General features: G+C 43.3%; 3 protein-coding genes across 4 annotated transcripts in view; 1 reads left to right on the top strand and 2 right to left on the bottom strand.

The window, feature by feature from the left end:
* TDRD5 (tudor domain containing 5) overlaps positions 1-6,813 on the bottom strand; it is a 110,257-nt gene extending 103,444 nt beyond the window's left edge. The window contains exons 1-3 of the mRNA XM_064370799.1: positions 6,616-6,813; positions 5,409-6,323; positions 4,843-4,996 (exon numbers count right to left, since the gene is read on the bottom strand). The gene's annotated coding sequence lies outside the window, so the exon portion shown is untranslated. The remainder of the gene's footprint in view (positions 1-4,842; positions 4,997-5,408; positions 6,324-6,615) is intronic.
* On the top strand, positions 58-18,850 carry NPHS2 (NPHS2 stomatin family member, podocin). 2 transcript variants are annotated; one of them, XM_012444705.2, is made up of 8 exons: positions 58-367; positions 4,479-4,582; positions 7,521-7,593; positions 9,149-9,231; positions 12,382-12,585; positions 15,038-15,093; positions 16,720-16,798; positions 17,934-18,850. In XM_012444705.2, the coding sequence occupies exons 1-8, from the start codon at positions 94-96 to the stop codon at positions 18,210-18,212; spliced, it is 1,152 nt and encodes a 383-aa protein (XP_012300128.2). In that variant the 5' UTR covers positions 58-93; the 3' UTR covers positions 18,213-18,850. The 2 variants fall into 2 exon arrangements, with proteins under 2 accessions (XP_012300128.2, XP_012300129.2); XM_012444706.2 differs by lacking the exons at positions 15,038-15,093; positions 16,720-16,798 and having other exon boundaries at positions 94-367.
* The window catches only part of AXDND1 (axonemal dynein light chain domain containing 1), a 117,023-nt gene continuing 112,247 nt past the window's right edge, over positions 14,834-19,609 (bottom strand). The window contains exon 20 of the mRNA XM_064370797.1: positions 14,834-15,057. Coding sequence (XP_064226867.1) covers positions 15,050-15,057 — 8 coding nt within the window. The 3' untranslated portion in view covers positions 14,834-15,049. The remainder of the gene's footprint in view (positions 15,058-19,609) is intronic.

Below are 19,609 nucleotides of genomic sequence, written 5' to 3'. Positions count from 1 at the left end.
CCGACGGTCTTTAAGGTACCCCGGGCGCCATGCAGACCCGCAGTGACTCCGCAGAGACCGCGCTGCTGCTCCGGCCGCCCGGCAGCTCCGAGGATGGAGAGGAGGGCGCGAAGCTCCTCCAGGGAGGCCCGCGGGCGAGGCGGCAGCGCCCCGCACAAGGAGAACAAGAGGGCCAAGGCCGAGCGGGGCGGCGGAGGCCGCGGACGCCGGGAAGCTGGGCCCGAGCGGTCCGGCTCCGGACGGGCGGGGACCGCAGGGGAGCCCCGAGCGCCCGCCGCCACTGTGGTGGACGTGGACGAGGTCCGGGGCTCCGGCGAGGAGGGCACCGAGGTGGTGGCGCTGCTGGAGAGCGAGCGGCCAGAGGAAGGTACGGTCCGGCACTGTTATCTGCCGCCTTTCCAGGTGGTAAGTAAGGGGTGTCAGATAAGGTGGAAAGGGTCATCCCACAAGACCCACTGAAGTCAGAGCAGACTGCTGGATGCTCAGGTTCCCAGGAACGGAAAGACGTTAGAAACCCAGCAACCTCCTATGGTGAGCAAAGAACGTCAGAAGAAATACAAGTATCACTATATCCTGGTCTCGGGTCAGCCTTGGATGGGAGTGGGAGGGAATGTGGTCCAGGTTGGGGACCAATCAACATGGCAAAGGAGCCATGAAGTTGGTTTTTGTGGCCACGGACGGGCACATGGGCACCTAATTTAAGTAAAAACATGCACGAGTTGGTGGCTGTAGGCAGTTATGTGACTTATTCTTCCCACGTCCCCACCCCTCAGTCTTACCTAAAAGCATTTTAAACTTCTGGGGAGATTATCATTCTTTCTGAAAAGCAGTCGCAGCAGAGCCAAGTGAAGAAGAGCCACACCTGAGTTTAAACCACAGCGCAGCCACTGCTAGCCACGTGATCATAGGAAGGCCCTTAACCAGCTCTCATCTAACAGTACCTGCCTCAGAGGGTAGTGGTGAGGATACAATGAGGAAAGGCATCCAAAGCACTCTGCACAAAGCCTGGAACAAAAACATAATTCTAGCTGCATCCTTGCAAGCTAAGAGAGAGGAAAATTAAATCAAAGGAGGGAATGCAAAAAAAGGTGCCTCTTCTGCTTCTGCAGGAGAAACAATTCTTGGGAAAACTTTTATCTACTTCCAGTCTTTTTTATAATGAGTGGAAGAAAAAAATGACCACTTTAGTAGGATGACAAATGTTTAAAGAAATTAAATAAGGAATAGGGTGTCATATTGCTTTCTGCTGGCTATGAAGTTTTAACCTTTCCTGGTTGCCAGCAATGCAGTACATGCTGGATCAGTAGAAGCTACCATTTAAGGAAGATTTCTGCAGTTGGGGTGTAGTTTAAATGGGTTATGTTAATACTGTTTTGCCCAGTTGATGATACCCTTTCATCAGCCAGAAACCTCTGTTCAGTAAAGGTTTGCTGGGCTCAATGCTGAGGTTAGAGGGCTTGAAACTGTTAGACAGCAGATCACACTGGTAGGGTAGGCAAGTAAGGGAGCCACCATTTATGAAACCCCTACTATGTGCCAGGCACACACTAGGTGTTTTGCTGAGTTATTTAATCCCTCACCCTCCTCTTATCACAGAGGAAAGATGCTCTGAGAAATTAAGTCACGTGTGCAAGTCCTGTTTCTGGGAAGTAGAGAAGACATATTCCCAGAGTAAGACAGTCTGATTGAAACGCTCACCCTTGCTTGGTGCTGCCTCTCATTTCTGGTCATGGTCCTACTGGCTGTGGCCTTGGGCACCTTTGTGGGCCTCAGTCACTCCAGCTACAGAGAAACTAAAGCAGGAGATGCCAAGCAATGGGCAAGCAGTCCCACTAAGGATGAAGTGACCTTTGCTGAGCCCTTGTGTGGGAGGTTTCCGAGGCTCACAGGGAACTCAGCACCACACTCCCAAAGGCAGGCTACTTAAGATGGAAGAAATGAAAAAGCGCTTCACCTCACCAAAATGCTGGGGACTCTGAGATGATATTTAAAGGCTTTTCTTGCTTGATTATTTAATGTTTGACTATTTACTTAAACCAAACAAGTTGGATATTCAAGCAACTTACTCTAACAGAACAGTAATTTTTGGATAAAGCTTCAAGTTAGGCTTGAGTGTAGAAATTAGTTTTCTATTCATATCTCTTGCTACTGTACAAAGGAATTTTTGAGGCCTTTTTTTCACTTACAAAATGTAATTTTGTATGTGCATTTATTTATTTTTGCTTTCCGTGGCTACCGCTGGCAACTGAAACATATTTATAAACTAATTAAAAACGGCAATGATACTATTAGTCATTGCCCTTGAAGAAGAATATTATAAAAATTAATATGTTGGTAGAGCAGCATTTCCCAGAGTAGTTTCCATGAGAAACAAGTTCCATAAAATATCAGTGAGTATTCCTTAGAGAAAATATTACCTGGTCAAATGTGTGCAAACCAAGCTAAGAATGCTTTGAGAGATTCTCATAGCTTCAATATTGTGATGAGCACTGGGAACTCCAGGAATGGGATGTAGTGCTTGGTATCCTCTAAACTCATTTGCCCGGGAAATTCTTCTTTGGTGGAGCAACCTGTGAGATCAGTATTTTGTAGGATGGCCTTTAGAAACTGCCGTACTATGGTATTCAGTGCTAATTTTGTTTTTGTGCTGGTGTACACCTTGCATATCTGTCTCTTCTTCAAGTGATCTGCACATCAGTTTGGTGGTGACCTTTCTGGGCATGAAAATCAAATCATATTTTCAGGCCTACTAATTAGTTATCCCCTTCATTCCCATCTCTTAAAAAAACAAGATTTTAGACCAGGTGCCATAGCTCATACCTATAATCCCAGCACTTAGGAGGCTAAAGTGAGAGGATCATTTGAGGCTAGGTGTTTCAGACCAGCCTGGGCAACATAGTGAGACCCCATCTCTGCAAAAAAATAAATTAGCCAGGTATGGTGGCATGCACCTGTAGTCCCAGCTACTTGAGAGGCTAAGGTGGGGGGACTGGTTGAGCCCAGGAGGCTGAGGATGCAGAGAGCCATGATCGCATCACTGCACTGCAGCCTGGAGAGAGCAAGACCCTGCCTCAAAAGAAAGAAAACAAGAAGGAAAGAGAGAGAAGAAAGAAAAAAGGAAGGAAGAAAGGAAAGGGAGGGAGGAAGGGAGACAGCAAGCACGAAGGCAGGAAGGAAGGAAGGAAAGAAAACAGACTTTTAACCATTTCCTAATTTTTAGTCACCTTCCAGTCCTCTGTAATCTTTTTAAACTGGCAAACAGAATTCCTTTGGTCAGTTTTCTAGTACCTGGAGGTTAAAATTCTTGAAATTTTCATAACTCTTACATTTAAATCATTTTCACCTCCTTTCTTCCCACATTCAACTAATATTTATTGAGCACCTCTATGGTGCCAGGCATTATTCTAAGCCCTGAGGGCACAGTGTAAATAAGACAAGACCCCAAGAAGCGTGTGTTCTTAAGGCTGACTTCCCTTGATATTGTTTCATTTATCACCCAAGCATCCTGGGTGTTCTGAACCGCAGTTCCTTATCACTTTTTTAAAATCACATCAGTAGGTGAATTTTACCCCATATAGGTAATTTTCAAAGACTATCGAGGTCAACACCTTAATGGAGGTGTTAAAATGGTGGAATTTCAGACATTAAGGCAGGTAATGGATGGGGAAGTTATTTCATGGAAGATAAGCCTCTGGACAGGTGGTTGGAATCACTTAAAACAAACCTGACACATGTAAAGTACCGCTCACTGCTTTGTATGTATGTGTTATTTTATCCCTATGCCAAAGTGGGCGATACATCTCATGAACTAGTTATTTTGGGATAGTCATGAGATGTTAGCATCCCCATTATACAGTGAAGAAACTGAGGTTTGTAAAGGTCATATGCCTTGCCTAAGGTCATCTGGATATGAAATAGTAGAGCCAGAACCAAACCTTCTTCCCAGATTCTGTGCCTGTTCCAGTATACCCCCACTGCCCTTCTCTTTTATTTTATTTTTGAGACAAGGTCTAGCTCTGTCACCCAGGCTGGAGTGCAGTGGTACAGTCATAGCTCACTACAGACTCAACGTCCCAGGCTCAATCTATCTTCCCACCTCAGCCTCCTGTGTAGCTGGGACTACAGGCATGCTCCACCATACCCAGCTATTTTTTAATGTTTTTGTACAGACAGGATCTCACTCTATTGCCCAAGCTAGTCTTGAACTCCTGGACTCAAGCGATCCTCTCACCTCAGCCTCCCAAAGTGCTGGGATTACAGGCGTGAGCCACTGTACCTGGTCCCCACTACCTTTCCAGGACCCTGCTCCTCCCCAGGCCCTATGAACTCTGACCACTCTGATTTGACTTATTCTAATATTTCCAGCAAAGTCTCCAAGTTGCTCTGACTCCAATACCAAGGACTGGACCAACAGATGCTAGTCAATGAATATGGTGAAGTTTCAATATAATTATTCTTTTGCTTTAATTTTTTTTAAGGTACCAAATCCTCTGGCTTAGGGGCCTGTGAGTGGCTTCTTGTCTTCATTTCTCTGTTCTTCGTCATCATGACCTTCCCTTTTTCCATCTGGTTCTGCATAAAGGTGAGATTGCACGAGGACCCAGTAGGTAATTTCCTGATGCCTCTCACTGGCCACACCATGCCCATTCTCACCTCTGTGTTCTGGTACATATTCTTGCCTGTGTGGAATGCCCTCGCCCCTGACTCACCTTCCAGGATAGCTCTTACTCCTCCAAGACCTTGCTCAAATGTAAACAGGAAGCCTTCCCTGACTCCCCCAGACTGCCATTCCCTTCCTGGTGCTCCCGTGTCACTCTGCTTTCACTTCGCTCTAGCACTTACCACGTGTATTATATTGGCTATGTCTATTTCATCTGCATTCTGTGACCAGAATGGATCATGACATCCACTCCACTTCACAAAACTTCTCAGGCAGCTTCTGTAGCCCACGAGTCATGATTGTCTCTGGCCCACAGGTGGTTATAGATGCCTGTCCCTGCGGTAAATGAAGACCTGTGTCAGTTCTGGAAGCACGTGCCAAGATGGAATTAGAAGAGCAAGAGATGTATTGGGAGATACTGCCTGTGAAAGATTAATGGGAAAGAAAACAAGAGTAGTCAGGAGAAGCCTTCAGACAGTGATGCAGGCCTGACACTTGTTATATGAGAAGGGGAAGAAAGGATTGGGCAGAAAGAGCCTCCGACTGTGGTGCAGCTCTGAGAAAGCCTTGGCCAGCCCAAAAGGGAACTCTAGAGCAAGATTTGCTTCAAAGGACTCCCATAATGGGCAGAAACGGCATGGCCCTAGTACTCCTGCCATCTCAGTCACTGGCTGCAGCTGCAGGGAAGGCTGCGTCCTTGGCTGAGACAGTACACGTGCTGCTGGGGCTGCTGTTGGGTTATACTCACAGCAGGCAGCGGCTTCTTCCCCCTCTTCATCTTTCTCTCCCCATTTTCCTCCCCAAGATACAGTTTGGTATTTTGTGTTTTTGTTTTCATTTATCTCAAAGTATTTTCTCATTTTCCATGTGACTTCTTCTTTAACCCATTGGTTAGAGTGTGTTGTTTACTTTCCACTTATTTGTGAGTTTCTCAGATTTCCTTCAGTTACTGATTTCTAGTTTAAGTTCATTGTAATAAGAGAATATACTTTATAGGATTTCAATCCTTTTAAATTTGTTTAACTTAGTTTTATGGCCTAGCATAGTATCTTTCCTGGAGACGATGTTTCATATATGCTGGAAAAGAATGTGTGCTGTGCTGTCGTGGGGTGGAGATGTTCTGTGGCGATGTCTGTTAGGTCTGTTTGTTGATAGTGTCGTTCAAGTCTTCTCTGTCTGTCTAGTTCCACCCATTGTTTAGTGGTGTATTGAAGTCTCCAATTGTCACCACTGAACGGTCTGTTTCTACTTTGAATTATTTTGGTCTTTTTCCTCGTGTAAATTTTGGTACTGTTTTCAGGTGTACCTATGCTTATCGTCGTTACACTTTCCTGATGCGTTGATCCTTTTATCATTATACAGTGTCTCCCTTTATTGCTAGTAACATGTTTGCTTGTTTTGAAGTCCATTTTCTCTAGTGTTAGGATAGCCACTCCACTCTCCTGTAGTTCCTGTTCGTATGGTATGTCTTTTTCCATCTTTTACTTTTAGTCTGTTCATATCTTTGAATATAAAGTGTGTCTTCTATAGATAGTATATAGCTGGAGTAGGCTCTTCTTGAAGGGTGACCTGAGCACCGGCATGACTGCCACAGGATTCAACACTGACTCAGCCACGGTTTTTGGGAAAGGCTTTCAGGTCTGGTCACTGAAGATGGAAAGCCCTAAGAAGCCAATTAGGGAGAGGAAACAAATCAGACCCAGGCAGTTATATTTGAGCAAGGTCTTGAAGAAGTAAGACTCCCCTTCATCTCTGGGAAGAATCTGTTTCTTCCAATAAAAGCAGGTAAGAAGTAATGCTAGGGAACCAAGCAATTGGGAATTTCTGGGCATGCTCTAAGAACCACATACAGTCATTCATTCTCATTGTTTCAAGCAAGGCAGTGTTCTGGTCTCATGAAATTGTAAACCTCATGAAGGCAAACAAAACATGATTCCCAACCTCAAAGGACTTACAGTGGGTTAGTAGAGCCTGTAATCTCAGCTACTCAGGAGGCTGTGGCAGGAGAATCACTTGAACCTGGGAGGTGGAGGTTGCAGTGAGCTGAGATAACACCATTGCACTCCAGCATGGGAAACAAGAGGGAAGCTCCATCTCAAAAAAAAAATAAAACTGGCCGGGTGCGGTGACTCATGCCTGTAATCCCAGCACTTTGGGAGGTTTAGGTGGGTGGATCACCTGAGGTCAGGAGTTCAAGACCAGCCTGGCCAACATGGCGAAACCCCATCTCTACTAAAAATACAAAAATTAGCTGGGTGTGGTGGCTCAGGCCTGTAATCCCAGCCACTCAGGAGGCTGAGGCAGGAGAATTGCTTGAACCTGGGAGGCAGAGGTTGCAGTGAGCCAAGATCATGCCACTGTACTCCAGCCTGGGTAACGAGAGTGAAACTTCATCTCAAAACAAAACAAAACAAATCCAATTGAATCATTTTGAAGGAGCACTCTGAAACAAAATATCACAAGTGGTATTAAAATGTATTCCCTCTTTGTGTTAAATAGCTAATAAATGATACATATAAAAGCTAGTAGTGCAGAAATCACAGTAAAACACAAGATTTAACATGCCTTGATAAGATTAATTTAGGGAAAGTTGGCCATGGTTTTTTTTAGGTAATCATAAGTCTTTAATCAAAATTCTGTCCATGGGTTCAAAAATTAACATGGTTAATACATTTTTTCATTGGTTTCTGAAATTTTACACTTACTAAATATAGATTTGGGAAACAAGTAGTAATAGATATTTTTATTGGTTCTCAAGACAAAATGTTTCTGATATCTAGGATCATTCTTATGCCAAGGCCTTTTGAGGACTTTATTTTTCTTTCTGGGAGTGATTTGAAAGGATCAAATTTCTCTTCAGGTTGTACAAGAGCATGAGAGAGTAATTATATTCCGACTGGGACATCTGCTTCCTGGAAGAGCCAAAGGCCCTGGTAAAAAACACTCTTTTTTTTTTTTTTAAATACCTCCCTCTTGACTTGCCTATTTCTTCAACCCATGCAGATTTGTAATATGGACCTCTGAATACATGAAGCAACTTGATTCATGATATCTGCATTTTCTAGATATGGTATCTGCATATCTGTTACTTACAATATAGGTTATTAAGAAATTCTTCAGAGACCATTACTACTAGGTCATAGGTAGCCAAGAGAGAGAACTGGTACAGACAGCCCACATGCCAAGCCCAGGCTTGGCGGAATAGCAAGTCAGCTTAGGGCCAATGGCTGCGGACTGGTTTGAGTACAATGTATATATGGTCAGAGTCCTGTGAATTCTCAGAGAAAAGCTGAGCTAGTTCCCAATCCAGGTGCTCAGATCCAGTCATGGGATGGAGATGGGCAAAATTCAGCATCCAAATAACAAATCCATCTTCAGTTGGAGGGATTTATAAAACAAAGATTAAGCATTTCTTGTGTCTCAAACCCTGTGCTAACTGCCAAGGATACAAAGATGGATAAATAAGACATGGTCTCTGATCTCAGAACCTTAAGGTCTAGTGGAGTTGATGTCCAGAGGTCCAAGCTCTTTATGGTCAGTCTGAAAAGTTTAGTAGTGGGGGTTTGGAGATCTAAGTCAGCCAGGAAGGTGTGAGTCCCACTGTGTATATATTGGAGAGGGTCTCAGTTCCAGGCCATGCCCGCAGAGACCAGACTAGGGACAAATATCAGAGTATGAAGATTCAGAATGAATAGACGAGTCCACACAAAAGTAGAAACAGACCCTGTAGTTCCAGGACAAAGAATATCTTGCTCTGGCCCTGGTTTTCAGGAACCTTCTCAATTGGCACTGAGGAGGACTAGTAGCTGGGCTGCTCCCCAGATAGATCCTGGGCTCTGTGAGTGCTTCTTGTTTCAACAAAGCTTTGGCTCTTGCAGGAGTCCACAGCATCCAATGGGCTCTCATAAAATCTCAATAAATCAACTTATAAATGTTTTCTGCACATTGATCCTATATATTATATTGGGTGGGTGAGGACTAACTAGCCAGCCAGAAAGCTGGTATCATGATAATTGCTATTCTGATTACTTCTGGGGCTCACATTCTAAGAAAAATGACATAGAGGTTGCTGGCTGTAAAATTTGACACCTGGGTACACTCATGGACTGAAAAACAATTTTAGAGAGTACTAAAAGGCCCTGAGTCAGACACTAAGGCTAACAGTAATGCATAGGACACTACGGAGGGAGTTCAATTCTGGTGAAAGGACAGATATGCAAATGAGATCTGGGGATGCCAGCACCATGACTAAAGGGACCACACAGCCCAGTTTGCTGGGGATAATCCCTGTTTATACCTATTGTTCTGGAGCAAATTTTAATAGTGCTCTCCTTTGACCCTCAGGTGGAGGCAGCGTGGGATGGGCCAATGCTCTGTAATTAGAGGCTAAGAAAAGCAATGTAGTATGCAGCCTGACCCCAAAAAGGTGAAACCCAAACAGCCTTCATGCTAGCTGTTATCTGTCACCTCCTCCTCCCCCTCTTCTAGGTCTTTTCTTTTTTTTGCCCTGCCTGGATACCTACCACAAGGTTGACCTTCGTCTCCAGACTCTGGAGATACCATTTCATGAGGTAAGCCAAATGATGGCCTGTGCTTTCTCTACACATTTTCCATGTCTGCCTACCATGGACGAAATGATTATTTATGCTCAAAAATAGGAAAGAAAAATAATGATATGGACTATATCAGAACTTAAAACTTTTGTGCATCAAGGGACACAATTGACAGAGTGCAAAGGCAATCTAGGGAACGGGAGAAAATATTTGCAAATCATATATCTCATAAAGGGTTACTATCCAAGATATGTAAAGAACTCATACATCTCAACAACAAAAACACAAACAACCCGATTTAAAAATGGGCAAAGAACTTTGTGGTGGTTAACCTTATGTGTCAGCTTTGCTAGGCCGTGATCATTTGACCTACATTTGGCCAAACACATCTGGATGTTATTGTGAGGGTATTTTTTTTTTAGTTGGGATTAACATTTAAATCAGTAGATTTTGAGTAAAGCAGATTACACTCCATAATGTGGGGTGGGCCTCATCCAAATGAAGGGCTCCAGAAAAACACTGACCTCCCTTTGAGGAGGAGGGAATTCTGCCAGTAGAAAAGATGAACTCTTGGCCAGGCGTGGTGGCTCACGCCTATGATTCCAGCACCTTGGGAGGCCAAACGGGGCAGATCACGAGGTCTGGAGTTCGAGACCAGCCAGAACAACATGGTGAAAACCTGTCTCTATTAAAAATAGAAAAGTTAGCCGGGTGTGGTGGCATGTGCCTGTAATCCCAGCTACTTAGGAGGCTGAGGCAGGAGAATCGCTTGAACCCGGGAGGTGGAGGTTGCAGTGGGCCGGTATCAGGCCACTGCACTCCAGTGTGGGTGACAGAGCAGACTCCGTCTCAAAAAGAAAAGATCAACTCTTCTCTGGGTCTTCAGCCTGAAGATTTTAGACATGCTAGCTTCCACAAGCACATGAGCCAATTCATTAAATCAATTTTTTTTCTGTCCCCACCCCAACATATGTGTGTGTGTGTGTGTGTGTGTGTGTGCATATATATGTATGGTGAAACCCAAATGCACACATACACATTATATAGTTTCTCTAGAGAACCCTGACTAATGCAGACTTGAGCAGACATTTCTAAAAAGATGACAAAAAAGATGAAGATACATAAATGGGCAACAAGCATATGAAAAGATACTGAGCATCACTACATTCGGAAAATACAAATCAATATCCCAATATATCACTTTACTCTCATTAACATGGCTACTGCTTTTTAAAAAACCCAGAAAATAACAAGTGTTGAAGAGGATGTAGAGAAATTGGAAGGAACCCTTGTGCACTGTTGGTAGGAATGTAAAATGGTGCAGCCACTGTAGAAAACAGTATGGCAGCTCCTCAAAAAATTAAGACTAGAATTACTGTATGACCCAGCAATTCCACTTCTGCATACATACCTAAAAGAATTGAAAGCAGGGTCTTGAAGAAATATTTGCATACCTGTGTTCATAACAGCATTATTCACAATAGCCAAAAGGCAGAAACAACCCAAGTCTCTATTGATGGCTGAAGAGATAAATAAAATGTGATATATAACCTATAATGGAATATTATTCAGCCTTAAAAAGAAAGGAAATTCTGACATTCTACAACATGAATCTTGAGGACATTATGCTAAGTGAAATAAACCAGTCACACAAAAAAACAAATACTGTATGATCCTACTTATGTGAGGAACCTAGAGTAGTCAAATTCATAGAGACTAAAAGTAGTATGGTGGTTACCAGGGATTGACGAGAAGAAATTGAAGAGTTATTGTTTAATGGGTACAGAGTCTCAGTTTTACAAGATAAAAAGCGTATGGAGATGGATGGTGGTGACAGTTGCACAATATTATGGGTACATTCAGTATCACTGAACTATACACTGAAAAGGTGGTTAAGATGGTAAGTTTTATAGTATATGTATTTTAACACAATAAACAAAATTGAGGGAAAAAACTCACCCCAATCCTGTTACCCATCATTAATGGTTGATATTTTGAAGTATATCCTTTCAGACTTTTCTATGTATGTGGTTATATTTACAGATGGGTAAATATCATACCATATATACTATTCTGTAATGTGTCTTTCTTTTTTTTTTTTTTTTGAGACGGAGTTTCGCTCTTGTTACCCAGCCTGGAGTGCAATGGCACGATCTCGGCTCACCGCAACCTCCACCTCCTGGGTTCAGGCACTTCTCCTGCCTCAGCCTCCTGAGTAGCTGGGATTACAGGCACGCGCCACCATGCCCAGCTAATTTTTTGTATTTTTAGTAGAGGCGGGGTTTCACTATGTTGACCAGGATGGTCTCGATCTCTTGACCTCGTGATCCACCCACCTCGGCCTCCCAAAGTGCTGGGATTACAGGCGTGAGCCACCGCGCCCAGCCTGTAATGTGTCTTTCTTAACCCAACAATATACTGTGATTGTCTTTTCATATATTAGCTAAATGCCTCTACCCCTTTATTTTAAATGGACATACAGCATTTCATTTAATGGCTGTATCACAGTTTACTCAACCAATTCCCTACTGTTGATGTTAAATTCTTTCCAATTTGTATTCCAATTAGCGATACTGTGAATAACATCCTTATAGCTAAATCCATATGTCCTTATGATAAATATAAAAATGGAAATGTTAAGATCATACATGTTTCTAGAGCTCGTGATGTGTATCATCAAAGCATCCCCTAGCGTACACTCTCGCAAGCAATACATTACAGTGCTTGCTTCCTAGAACATGCTTCTCTTTTAGCAGATTTTTCTTTTTGGTATCAGTTTAGAAAGACCTGGTTTAGGGAGGTGAAGGTTGCAGTGAGCCGAGATTGCACCACTGCACTCCAGCCTGGGTGACAGCGGGAGACTCCGTCTCAAAAAAAAAAAAAAAAAAGACCGATTTAGAATCAACTGAATGTCTTCGTACAAGAAAATTGTTTCTGATTTTTTTACAAAAGGATTTACCACAGAATTCTTTTAAGTTGTGAGTTCTTTCATGTATTTCATAAAAATTTCATAGTTTTCAAAAACATGTCTATTTTAAAAAAAAGGGTAGGCCAACTCTCTTTTTCTCTTGCTGAGAAAATTCCCTTTGAATACATTTAGGTCCTCTACCCCTACACAGGAAAGGAGCCCAAGAATCAAGCCTGTCATCCAAACTGTTTTCTGCCTAGATCGTGACAAAAGACATGTTTATAATGGAGATAGATGCCATTTGCTACTACCGAATGGAAAATGCCTCCCTTCTCCTAAGGAGTCTTGCTCATGTATCTAAAGCTGTGCAATTCCTTGTACAAACCACCATGAAGCGTCTCCTAGCACATCGATCCCTCACTGAAATTCTTCTAGAGAGGAAGAGCATCGCCCAAGATGCAAAGGTACTTAGATAAACTTAATCTTCAGTATGTTGAAATATTTATCTTTTATTCATTTGTTCATTGGCCATTTATTAAATCTTCCATGGCCAGTTCCATCGCTTAGGGACCATCCCTTTGGGAGCTTATAGCTAGTTAGGAAGTTGCCAGATTGACTCTGAGTCAATTATATTTATCAGTGTGGTGCGTGTTAGTCATTGCCACAGTTTTTGCTGTCAGACCTACGCCAGTGACTGTAAATTCATCGCGAAGTACTCACATAGGATTAAGTATTGAGAATGACTGCTGGCAGGAACGGTGGGGTTGGTGGTACACAAAGATGATAAGGCATGTTTCCCAGGAGCTTACCGTCTACCTGAGGAAACAAGCATAATGAGTGCCAAGTTAAATAGTAAGTTCAAATAAGTATTTCAGATAACAAGAGCTAAGAGGTCATAGACCTTCACATGATGAATTACCAAACCCACCGTCCAGACTTAATCAGTTTGGAATTAGAGGAGGGGAAACAGCAAGAACTGCTTCACAAGCAGCTCCCTCCAGTCCACAGGCAACAACCTCAGCGAGCTCATCCACGGCCAGGGTCGGTGGCTTTGACGCTTTCCAAGGCAGGTTAGCAAAAGATATTCAGAGGAGAAGTGAAAAGACAGCAGGCAGCTGGCCAGTGGAGTGGCAATTACCACCAGCAGTGGAGCTTCTCACTGAAGCTGTGGGGACACCCAGGCCCAGAACTGGGTTTGGAGGTTGTGAATCGTGTCTAGTTGGAAGGAGGACCTCAAACAGAGGGACCCCAAGAATCAAAGGCGCTGGTAGTAATTGTGCTTTATGGGATGTCCCCCTTCACCCTCCCTTCCTTATTCATCCTTCTCCTCTAAAGAATAAAGCCCAGACACTTGACATTCAAGTTTGCCCTTGTTACACTGATTATACACAAATGTTCCTTGACTTATAAACCCATCATAAAGGAAAAAATATCGTAAGTCAAAAATGCATGTATCCTAATAAACCCATGATAAAAGTCAAAAATTGTCAAATCATCACAAGTTGGGGACCATCTGTCTAAGACATTAGTTTTCCCAGACTATGTCCTCCATAGCAGCAGGGGCTATATTTTATCCATCTCTTGGTCCTCAGCACAGGCTTGTCACCCAGCAGGTAGATAATGTTTTTTGGATAAATGAATCAATGACCCAGCTGTTGTAGTCTCACCTCTTGCCATCCTCCTCCCACTGAATCTAATGCTCCAGCCTACGTTAGCTTCTGTCCAGCATTCAGTACTTTTGTGCTCACGTTGCCTCCTCTTGGGTTGGATCCTCTGCCTGGAATACTTCTCTTTTCTCCACAGGCAAGATTTTATTTGTCCTTTAAGAAGCCACCTATTCTGTGATGTCTTTATCAATATTCCTTATTCTCACCCATACCCCCAAATTAGTCTTCTCAGTGTTCTCAATGCACTATGCTTACTATTTGCCTAACCACTAAAAAATAACCTGAAAATAAGTGTAAAAAGAAGAGTTTGGGTCAACATGGAGGGCTCCATACCCTGCCCCTCCTTTCCAGAATCCATAGTCCATTTTCTTCCCTCTCCCATTTCCAACTTCAATCAAAGGGGTGTATGGGACTGGGAAGCAGGGGGAAACTGAAGCCACCAGCATCAGTTGTAGAAGTGAAAACATTCTATAAGTGAAAGACATTTGGAAGAGAGACTACAGACTGGTTCTCAACGCAGTGCATTTTAAAACAGATTTTAAAAATATATCTGCATGAGTTCCTATTACAACAAACTACCACAAACTTGGTGGCTTAAAGCCAAACAAAAATTATTCTCTTAGTTTTGAAGGCAAGAGTTCAAAATCAGTTTCACTGGGCTAGGGTCCAGGTGTCAGCGAGACCAATTCCTTCTGGAGGTTCTGAGAGGAGAATCCATTTCCTTGCCTTTTCCAGCATCTGGCGGCTGCCTGCATTTCTCAGCTTGTGGCACCTTCCTCCATCTTTAGAGAGCATCGCTCTGATCCCTGCCTCCATCATCACATCACCTTCTCCTCTTCTGTAGTCCAATCGCCATTTGCCTCCCTCTTACAAGAACACCTATAATTACATTTAGGGCCACCTGGATAATACAGGATACTATCCCCATCTCAAGAGCCCTTAACTTAATCACACCAGCAAAATCCCTCCTGGGGTAACATTCACAGATCCAGGGATTAGGACATGGGTTGTCTTTGGGGACCATTATTTAGCATTCTGCACCATCTTCAATTCCACAGATATTTATTGGGTGGCACTATGAAAGTTAAATAACTCTTTGCACGGCACTGTGAAGTTAAATAAAACAGGCAAATAATGTCCTTTCAAAGGGAATGTCCTTCCCTAGTACAGAACAATGGCCATCAGGGCATAGGCATGCTCTCCTCCCATCTGGAGGCTCTCACTGACATCTCGACTCTTCTCTCCACAGGTTGCCTTGGATTCAGTGACCTGTATTTGGGGAATTAAAGTGGAGAGAATAGAAATGTGGGTAGGAAATTAACTAGGAAGAACAGTATGATAAAGGAAAATATTCTGGTTTCATATTAAATTTTTCATTTGAAAAATTATTTTCATTGAGTACTACAGCCATTTCAGCATAAATTTGTAAAAAAGAGAAAAAACTACCCAATATCTTATAGCCATAACACAACCGCTATAACATTTGGACAAATTACTCTGATTATTTTTTCCGTATGCATCTAAAAAATTATTTTATATAAAATTTACATGAAATTTCCCATTTTTGGCCAGGCGCAGTGGCTCACATCTGTAAGCCCAGTACTTTGGGATGCCGAGACAGGTGGATCACTTGAGGTCAGGAGTTCGAGACCAGCCTGGCCAACATGGTGAAACCCTGTATCTACTAAAAATACAAAAATTAGCTGGATGTGGTGACATGTGCCTGTAATCCCAGCTACTAGGGAGGCTGAGGCAGGAGAATCGCTTGAACCTAGGAGGCGGAGGCTGCTGTGAGCTGAGATTACGCTTGTACTCTAGCCTGGGCGAAGAGTAAGACTCTGTCTCCAAAAAAAGAAGAAAGTTTGCATTTTACCCATTTTAAACTGTGGTTTTAGTATAATATATTTACAAAGGGGTACAACCATATCACTACTATCTAATTTCAGAAAATTTTTATCATCCCCAAAAGGAAGCCTATACTCATTACGTGGGAACTCCCCATGTACTCCTTGGCCTCTGGCAAACACTAATTTAGTTTCTGTCTCAAGGGATTTGCCTCGTCTGGACAATTTACACAAATGGAATCATACAACATACGGCTTTTTGTGTCTGGCTTCTTTTCACTTAGCATAATGTTGTCAAGGTTCAACCATGCTCAAGGCATGAGTCAGTACTTTATTACTTTTTATGATCAAATGATATTTCATTGTGAGGCTAAACCACATTTTCTCTCATCATCAGTTGATGGACATTTGGGTTGTTTCACTCTTTTGCTATTATGAATAATGCTACAGCAAGCATTAATTTGCAAGTTTTTGAGTGAACATGTTTTCAATTCTCCTGGGTCTGTATCTAGAAGTAGAATTATTGGGTCATATGGTAACTCCGTATTTAACTTTTTGAGGAATGTCTCAACTGTTTTCCACAGATGCATTTTGATAGTTATAATCAGGGTCAAAAGACAATTTTGTATCTTTCACGCAATACCTTAAGCATTGTTCTTATTTGGTCAGTTGTACCCTTTTCAAAATCAATTCTTCTCTTTTATGAACTTGGATGAATAACCCTTATCTTTATTCAGTGGTGTGGTTCTTCAAGCCATTGTTCAGATTTATTAGTTGGAGTTTAGATTACGTCCTAAGTGGAAAAACTGAGCACAGCTCATCAATACAAAACCTGCTGTGCTGATGATGAGAAACCACAGCTCTACTGTAGCATCAGCAATAATACAAACCTGCATTTGAGGCATCGATCTTGGAGATGCCCTTCTCTGCCTACCTTTGACCTCAGAAGTCTAGAGGTGGCACACTCTGGTAACTCAGAATTTGCTACTCGTCATGAGACAGCAGTAGAGAGGCTTGCAAGTCTGTGTGAAAGCTCTGGCCCCTAAATTGTGGCTGCACACCTACATGCCTGCGTTCTCTTTTTTAGTAAAGATGTGAGGTTGCCAGCTGGGCTTCAGCACTCACTGGCTGTGGAGGCCGAAGCGCAAAGACAGGCCAAAGTGCGGGTGAGCACTCCACCCTCCCACCTAGACTGCTCTCTGAGGAAGGCCTGCTCGCGGAGAACATTTGCCCTTTGCTTCCTGTCCATTCATTAGGCACTGGGCAGAAGCTGGCTTGGGCCCTTCCAACTTTATTAAAATTGCTCTCTTAAAGTGTGTTAATAGCCCCCTGGCTAATGCAACTCCTCTCCTTCTCTGAAGCTACTGATAATAGTGACCACCTCCTGCTTGAATCTCATCTTCCCTCTCTCCTTAAAGGCAGCTTCTCCGCACACATCAGCCCTCTTCTCTAGTGCTGGCATCTTTTCCTGGGTAATCGTAGTCACCCTAACCTCTAGGTATCCCCTGGAACTGTATCCCAAGCTTGGCATAAGTTTTGGAGGGACAACCATGATCGGGGCCCAGTTACCTCAATGCCAGAGCCAAGAGAAGCCTATGCCACTCAGCTCCACTCAGGTGTGCCAGCAAGAAGCAAAGATGTGGCAGCTAGCAGCTTCTGGTGACTGAGGTGTGGCTGAGGGGGCCTTGGGAAGAGGAAAATGAAGAATGAGGGGAGGCAGATTTCTCTCAAAGAACAGAGAGCAGGTGAAGATAAAAACCTGTACCAGTAAGAGGATCATTACCTGTGGACCACTGAGCGGAGGCAGGGGTAAGGGAGGCGGGAAGGATAGTCCCCAGGGCAGCTGCTTCTAGATCTCTGAGTGAAGTCCTCTTCACCCACTTCCACGTGGCATTTGGGTAGTGGGCTCAGCATTTTCTCTTCAGAAATGCTTACCCATCCACTTTGCCTGAGTTGGGGTCACCCTTGCATAATGTCATGCCTTTGCATGGAATGCAGGCTAATCTTTTCTCTATGCTGGCAAAATCCTAATCTTTGAAGGCCCACCAGATGCTAAGAATTCCCCTAACACTTCACCCATACTTGTCATGGCTCCTAACCAATTCCATCTTAAATTGTGATTAATAGTTTAATCTGTCTCCCCAGCTCGAGACCCTTCAGAAGGACTAAACCTGTTCTGTGCTTAACAGTGCTTGCCACGTAGTAGTGCTCAGTGCTTGTCTGCTGAGGCACATGCATAGTGATGGAACCTTCGGGGAATTAAGGACAATCACTTTGCTTTTTGTCACATCTGTTTTCTAGATGATCGCTGCTGAAGGGGAAAAGGCTGCCTCCGAGTCCCTGAGGATGGCAGCTGAGATTCTGTCAGGCACTCCTGCTGCTGTTCAGCTTCGATACCTCCACACCCTTCAGTCTTTGTCCACAGAGAAGCCTTCCACTGTGGTTTTGCCTTTGCCATTCGACCTACTGAACTGCCTGTCTTCTCCCAGCAACAGGACTCAGGGAAGCCTCCCCTTCCCAAGTCCTTCCAAACCTGTTGAGCCACTAAATCCTAAAAAGAAAGACTCTCCCATGTTATAGGAAGGATGAGCATTATGTGGCCTGCCATGGAAAAGCCACTTTCCTGAGAGAGGCCCTCTGTCCTCAGTCCCTGCCCTTCCTTTGGTTGCCATATGGAATGGCCATGGAATGCACAAAGTCACAATGCAGCACCATCCATGAGAAGACAGTGAAATGACATAATGACAGAGAAGGCAAACAAGTTTCAGTGACTCATCTAACCAGAGCAATTATGGGAAACAGCTTTGGTCAACATTTGACTGTGGAAAGAATTTTGAGTCTAGATGTGGTTAAATTTTGACTTCTGGGGAACTTAGTTCAGATGTCGTTTTCACTGTCTGTCCTCTGGCCCCTCTGGCAAGGTTGCTGCAGCGCCCACAGCCCTTCCTACAAGTGCCTATCATTGTGCTTGTCACACTCTATTGCTCTTCTGACCTGAAGATGGGGTCTTCTCTCCAGTGATACTACCAATTCTTCAAAGACACGTCTTAGTTATCCTCAACCACACTCCATCTTCTTGCTTCACCCCGAATTACTCACACTTAACCCTGAGAGTTACCTAAAGTGAACACTTAAATATTTCAGAGCGAATGCAAAAAAGAGAGATGTACTTGGAGCCAGATATAAAATGTATCCCTAATTAAAGCATTTAAAAGGAATTCTTTTTGTGGAGACTCCTTTTTTAAATAAAGGACAAAAAAACATCTGACACATGTCGCTTAAAATCTGAGGGAGAATCACTATAAATAGTGGGCCCGAGAGTAACTGTTTTCATATAGAATTTACCAGCTTATTTCTTCAAACAGTAATAATATTAGGTAACCTATACATGCCCTGACATACTGTTCTCTTTTTTTTTTTTTTTTTTTTGAGACGGAGTCTCGCTCTTGTTACCCAGGCTGGAGTGCAATGGCGCGATCTCGGCTCACTGCAACCTCCGCCTCCTGGGTTCAGGCAATTCTCCTGCCTCAGCCTCCTGAGTAGCTGGGATTACAGGCACGTGCCACCGTGCCCAGCTAATTTTTTTGTATTAGTAGAGACGGGGTTTCACAATGTTGACCAGGATGGTCTCGATCTCTCGACCTCGTGATCCACCCGCCTCGGCCTCCCAAAGTGCTGGGATTACAGGCTTGAGCCACCGCGCCCGGCCCATACTGTTCTCTTATACAGATATTTCTTAATATAGATACATTTCTCTAAGTCTTATTTTCCACTGATTTGCCTTATACAATTAGAAATACATATCTGCAGAAAAAAATAAGACAATAAGAAAGCCAAGAAATCTATACTTAAGTAAATTCTCTATCAACTTAAAAAAGGCACTAACATTATAAAACATTCTAACATTACTAAAATAATATTAGTCAAATGCTGCTTATCATGGGCTTTTCACGTTACCTGCACAGAGAGACAGGGTA

This window comes from Aotus nancymaae, unplaced genomic scaffold (genome assembly GCF_030222135.1).
Source record: "Aotus nancymaae isolate 86718 unplaced genomic scaffold, 86718_ANA_hifiasm-v0.15.2.pri h1tg000108l, whole genome shotgun sequence".
Taxonomy (NCBI): Eukaryota; Metazoa; Chordata; class Mammalia; order Primates; family Aotidae; genus Aotus; species Aotus nancymaae.
This window is presented reverse-complemented; position numbering and strand designations above follow the sequence as displayed.